General features: G+C 46.4%; 1 protein-coding gene across 1 annotated transcript; it reads right to left on the reverse strand.

Annotated features, from left to right (window-relative positions):
- Positions 1-1,084: 1,084 nt before the first annotated feature.
- On the reverse strand, positions 1,085-1,711 carry LOC128066031 (transcription initiation factor TFIID subunit 11-like). Its single transcript, XM_052659108.1, has one exon. The coding sequence runs from the start codon at positions 1,709-1,711 to the stop codon at positions 1,085-1,087; it is 627 nt and encodes a 208-aa protein (XP_052515068.1).
- Positions 1,712-6,715: the final 5,004 nt, after the last annotated feature.

Raw genomic sequence — 6,715 nt, forward strand, 5'->3', positions numbered from 1 at the left:
ATGAACTCCTGGACTCCGTCTCTTGACTTGGAATGACCTGGGGCATGAGCTAGGCCCGCCGGCCCAATGGAGCAACCACGTGTGGACAGGACAGAGGCTTGCCTCTCCCTGGATCTACCTGGGAGAGCTTCGCTGCTTCCTCACCTTTCTGGTGCAAGGCTCTTAGCTCTGGTTCTTCGCAAGAAGGTCTTGATCCAGTCGCCTAGCCCCGCCTGCCCAAATGTGATCAGGAATTGGTGAGTGGGAGACTTGGTCAGAGGCTGGGATCTCAACCCCCCACCCTCACCCCACCCATGGAAGGATTCTGTGAGGTTTCCTTTCAGGACTGCGGATGGCTCGGGGATCCCATCCCCTGGCCTTTGAAGGCTGAGACAGCCCCGGGCGCCTGGGAGACAATCCATTACTTCCAGAGGCCTAGGCTTCCTCTTGCCCACGGCCAGACGTGGTTGGCTGAAAGGCACTGAAGCGCACTGGCATCTCTCTGCGTGAGAGATCGTTGTCTGGTGTCCTCTGGGAAGGCCTTGCCTCCGCGGAGCAACACCAAGGCTTCGCTCCCGCAGTGACTTTGAAATAATCCCCTGGGCTTCCGGCTCCTGGATGGCGTATCACAGAGGTGCTCATATGTCAGCTGGATGGCTTTACTAGAATTCCCTGAGTGAACCCACCAGGGCCTGGTGTTCCCGGTCAGGCATGGCTACAGTGTATGGATTCAGCTTCTCTGGCAGACAGGCAGGGGTCTGTTCTCACAGGTGAGTTGTGGCAGGTCGTGTCTCTCAAAGAATTAGACTTTGGGTCTCAGGTCTCTCCCCAGTATGCCTCCGGGCGAGAAACGCTTCTGTGTGTCACCGGTCTTTTCAAAGGAACAGCTCTCGAGTTGTGCTGGATGTCTTCTCTCCCCTTTGTGGCAGTTGATCCATCCTGGTGAAATCCCATCCTGGTGGCAATGTCCACGGGATGCAGGAGCTGCCTCGGGGATGGGGCAGGGGTGTCGTATGGGGAACGTAGTGGAAGAAAGCCTGAGGGTTAAGAGGCTGGTCGGCCGCAGGGCCAGGTTGCTCAGGAACAGGCCCTTCCGGGCTCAGGCCTATAAGAAGAGGATCTTGCGCTTAGTGCTAGGCATCTGCCCCTTTTCGCGTAGCCTGCGAACAGCCTCCCTCAGATGCTTGGGTTGGAGTGGGGGCTTCTCGCCCCACTTCTGACAAATGTCTAGGGCTTCTTCCACCACCTGCCCGACAAAGACCTTGGCCATTCCGGACATGGCAATGACCACGTTCTGGGATACCGGCGTGCCGGCCACGGCCTGGATCAGGCGTTTGATGGTGGATTTGGGGAAGGCTGAGCGGCGAAACACTTCGTAACGGTTCAGCTGCTCCTCAGTCATAGCAGCCACGAGGGTTCTCATCTTCTGGGCCTCCTCTTCATCCACTTCCCGTTGCCTGCCTCTCTTGCCCTTGGTGTTCACTTTCCATCTCTTGGCCACAGGGGGACGTGAAGAGGAGTCTGCCTCTTCACCTGCCCTTGGCTGTGGGCAGCCCGGACGCGCGGGCTCACTGCCTTCCTCGTCAGAGGCTTCCCTGGCTTTCTGGGCTGGGTCCCACGGCAGGATGCAGCCTGGGTTGCTGGGTTCCGGTCCCAGGGGCATGCCTGGTGCCTCCCACGACACACCCAGGTTCGGACCTTGGTCCGGGAGCCACGCCCTGGTCTTGTCCATCCTGGCGCTGGATCAAAGACTCTAGCTCAGAAAGCTAGAGTCCTGGGCCCTTCCTGCTGCAGAGTCCGAGGCAGAGAAACGCTCTCAGCTGCAATCCCTTAAGAGGCAGGATCCTCCTGAAGCGAGCCTGGGCCCAGCCCTTTTATATAAGGCTAGGGCTGAAGCCACGCCCACCCGGAAGTCAGATGACGCCTCAGTAGCCTCCCAGCCAGGGGCTGGGCTCCTCCCACTGCCCCAGGCAAGGGGCGGGGCCAGGGTGTGCCTTCGGGGGCCGCAGGCGGGGGCCAGCTGCTGGCAGTCTCCCAGGATTCTTCCTGCCTCAGTTTCTGAACCCTTCATCTTGGGCCACGATAGAAATGTAGACATGTCCTCAGAAGACCTGTCTCTCAAAGCTGCCTTTTGAAAGCCTTCCAGCAGGCAGCCCAAGAGCCCAAGTCCTCTCTTCCCCTGCTCCTAAGAACAGGCTAGCTGGCTTGTGGGGCGATGGCGAATCCAGAAAGCCCAGACAGTTCACTACTCTGGGAGACTTTCCTGCCATTCCAGGGTGGCCCCAGACCATCCTCTCCCCCAAGGCACAGACATGAAAATAAGTCTGTGGGCCGGCCTATGGGGGAGGCTTCCACCTTGCTCTGGAAATGCTCTTCAATTTGCCTAGGGGCAAAAGCAATCAGACCCCCTCCCACTCCCTTCCCCTCTTAGCACCCTCCTGCTTCTCTCCCTCATATTCCCCAACGCCAGCCACACAAATCCACTCCCCGCCCAGGCGAAGGTTTCCCTACCACCCTGATCAAGACATCCACCCAGAAGTAAGGTGGCTTTGGTGGGGGTGAGTGAGGTACGGACGTTCATTTCGGGAAGAAGCCACCTCTACACATCCTCTTCCTGCAAGGTCCATCACTTCCATGAGGAATCGCCCTCCCTGAGCGCTATTCCATGGAGATTCACAAAGCCCCCCGAGTCGAGGCACACATCCCCCAATACAGCCAGGCCGGGAAGGAATGGGCTGTCTCTGACCTCCACCTGCTCTCTGCTCCACCTGGTCCAATCTTCTGCCCACACTCCTGGCCTTCGTAGAGGTTTTCAGGGTCGCCAGGGCTTAAGTCTCTCCCCAGTGTCCCTATCCTGGGACGGCTGAGATCTGTGGCCATTTCCCCGTTGGTTCCTTTCCCGTAGTAAGTATGCCTTTGGAGTTCAACCTGCCCTTCCGGACTTGACCTGATGACTCACTTCCTTCGAGTGCAGACACCGCTAGTCTTGCTCACGTAGATATAGGGAACGGGATGAAAGAAAGCCTGAGCGTTAAGAGACTGGTCTCTTGGCCTGACCTGGTGCATGGTAGGCCCACCACCCCGTTGAAGCATAGATGGCTGAGATCTCTGACCATTTCACGGTCGGTTCCTCTCCTTTTGTAATCATGCATCTGAAATTCTGTTTGCTGTTTTGATCTTGATCTGATGACTGACTTCCTTATCTTGTGTCTGGAGGTATCAAGCACGATTCATTGACTTTTCTTCCCAATACCATGTCAGGAATTGTGGCTGCTTACTTCCAGCAGTTTCAAACGCAGATTCCTCTGGGAGCAGGTTGTCCTGTGGGCCCCTCACTGTAGCCTCTTTTGGGCCAAAGTCAAGAACTTAAAAGTCAGGATCATATAACCACCCTCTTTCTAGAGTCAACTTCCTCACTGTACTCGCCTTTCTTCTGCAAGACCTCACATTATGGATGGCTTCACCCACGCCAGCGTATTTTCTCACACTTCTGGAGTCTGGAACATTCCAGATCAAGGTTGAAGCAGGGTTTGTGGTTCTTTCTTTTGATGCACCTGACCAACTTCTCCCCATGTCCTGGCGTGATCCTGGCTCTGTCCAGTGATGAATCCCAGACACCTCTATGTCTTCTATGCAGGACACCGTAGCTATTGGAGTCAATCCCTCTGTAATGGATTCCTTTGTTCTTAGTCATTTGTTTGAGATTCTGAGACTGCAACCTCTGTGATACCTTGATTTAGACCTCTTCTCATCTAAAGTTTTCTAAGCTATTGATGTTTTAAGCACTGTGCTTATTAACTTTCTGTTTTGTCAATTTGACTCAATTAAGGAATTGTCGATCAGGTGGTATATAGTATTTCTGAGTTTGTCTGTAGCTTTGTTTTTAAGTATTTTTGTCTATAGACTGAAGACAATAGATCAACCTTCATTACTTTGGTGACCATCATTCAATCTGTTCATGGCCCTACTAGACCAAAAATAGGATGACTAAATTACTCTCTTCTCTTGAGCTAGAACTTCCATATTCTCTTTCCTTCAAACTTCACAGATAGATCGTGTTAGGTCTACAGACTCCAGTACTTACATCAGTGGTGTCTTACCAGGTTTTTAATCTTTTGACCTCAGATTTCTTGATTATACCTTTGCTTTCCCTATTTTCAGCTGTTGACTTAGTTTTATTATACAGCACATTTTCTTGGTTCTCCAACTTGCAGATAGCATTTCAGGAAATTCTAACCCTTTATAATCATGTGAGCTGTTTCCTATAGTAAATTTTTAATATATATACATATATCCTTTGGTTCTATTTCTTTAAATAACTCTAATACCACTATTCCATATATTATGATTTCTTCCAGCAGTCCTTTAAAACTAAAATATGATGCATGTTTTTTATTTTCCTAAGAGATTTCTATTAAAGTTAGTCCACTATCTGACATAGTATTAAAATTGAAGTAAATTAATACACCTATTGACAAAATCATTGACTTTCATCAGATTTCTTTCAGATTTTATTATCATGAAGTAAAGGCATTGGTATCAGAGTTTTTAACATTTATTTTACTAGTATGAGAAGGTCCTTACTATTTGCAGTTTGCGTCCCATTGTGGGGAAGAGGAGTGAATGCTTAAAATCTTTAGATGAAACACAACATTCATGTAAACCATTAATGATCCATACAATGAGCAAAGCTTTGAGTTCTCACCTCTAGTGGAATGGATGTAGTTAAAGTGATCCTATGACCTTATGCATCTCAGATTAATGCCGTTTTGCAAGACTGATATTACTGTGCATAATTTTCAGAAAGTAGTTAAATATTAAAATATGGAGCTTCTTATTCAAAAATTATTAAATCTGTAAGACAGTATAGAATGAAACCAAGGACAGAGTCCTTCTAATCATGGGACCTGGTGAAATTGCACAGGTCAAATGAGCCTGACACCAACCTTGCATGAAAACATTATCCAATTAAAGTTTTTACCCAAGGAAAGGGTGTATTTTAATGAAAGCTTAAGAACTTAGTCTTCCTGGGGAAAAAAAGGTATGTAATATGCTTCTATACTTCAGTATGGCAGAGACCCAGGGCAGAATACTCAGGCACTGAGAGCAGAATGAGAGGCAATGAACCATGACATCTCCCAAATAGAGATGGTGACAGGAAATAATAAAACTGGAACTAGGCGTATTGATGACAATCAGAGGAAAGCATTCTAGAACAGGGGGTTTAAACTTGAGCCCTTATAGCAAGTAAGCAAGAAAAGAGAATATTAGTTTAGCTTATTGCTAAAACAGATTCTCCTATTTCATGAAAAACTATAAACAGGATTATGCCTTGTAATACCCTTAAATATACTTGATTAGAAGGATTTGGGAATTATCGCTGTCTAGCCATCTTATTCCAAGTATCAGCTAATTTACATTTAACCTGTATATTTGTTCTTAAATGAAGGTACATGAAAATAGTTGCCTAATAATTAATGATCAATTTATCCTCTCTCTCTCTCTCTCTCTCTCTCTCACACACACACACACACACACACACACACACACACGCAATGAAGACACATTCCTACCAGAGTACATGCACTTATCCCAAATGAAGTTAGAAAAATAGAAGTGGACTGTGCAAAATTCTTATATGTTGAAAAACATGTTCAAAGAATATGGCTTTGAATTTAGCTTAGAACCTGGCAATATGGTTGGTTAACAAACCAGAGAACTGAACTTGTGTAACTAAAATTATCCAAAGATTGTAAAAGTAAAGCAATATATAATATACTAACAAATCTATGAGTTAACTATCCTGTGTTACATTTTCACATTATCTTTTGTTATATTGTTTTTCTTAAGATAAGGCTCTCAAACATCTCAAATGCTCTTCCCAACTATCTTTACATATCTAAATATACTGTGATTCAGGTTTCTCATATGCTTTATCATTTCTGTTTTCTGAATTTTTTTAAAAAAATTTAACCATCTCTTTAGGTTAATCCTCTACATACTATATGTTATCATATTTCAAACTCATCTTTTCAAAGCTGTCCTATCTCCTGCATCTACATCCCTGAGCAAACCAATACAGGTACACATACACGCATGTACCAAGATACTGAAGGATAAAAACAAATTCACAAGGCCAATCAATAGCAAAATAGACACATTTAGATACAAATATTTTTACATTCTAATTCAATCAATGTTCTGCCTACTGAGCCATGGTATTTCAGTAGGACATCTAGTTCATTGTTACTGATCAGCAATTGCCAGATGTTTAACTATCAGTGAAAACAGCTTTGTGCTCAACCTATGAATGATACCCAGATCAGAGCAAAACAGCTCCCAAACACCACATCATTGTCCCATCTATTGTTCCTAAATCCTAGGCTTATAGCCAGCCAACAAAATCAGCCTTTCTTGGTAGGCTTAATTACCTTTTTTATCCCAGTCATAGCTCCCCCAGTAAGAATAACAACCCTGACTAAAGCAAATCACAGTGTTACTATTCTGGAAAGAAAGGTTTGGGTGTGGGTGATAACTGTGCCAGAATTACTTGCCAGGTGGAAACATGGTGGGTGTCATGAGATTTCCCAACAAACACATGTTTGGTTCCCTCCTGACACAAAGGGTTAGATGTGACTCTTTAGATATTTGCTAAATTGTGTCACTCTTTGGGGCCAAAAGAGCCTTAGTTATAAATTTTATAGAGTAGAAAACTGAGGGCCAAAGAAGTAAAGAG

Source organism: Budorcas taxicolor, chromosome 20 (genome assembly GCF_023091745.1).
Source record: "Budorcas taxicolor isolate Tak-1 chromosome 20, Takin1.1, whole genome shotgun sequence".
In the NCBI taxonomy this organism is placed as follows: Eukaryota; Metazoa; Chordata; class Mammalia; order Artiodactyla; family Bovidae; genus Budorcas; species Budorcas taxicolor.

What these genes read in the sequence shown, in the direction of transcription:
- LOC128066031 (XM_052659108.1), bottom strand. Translation starts at nt 1,711, where the DNA reads ATGGACAAGACCAGGGCGTGGCTCCCGGACCAAGGTCCGAACCTGGGT.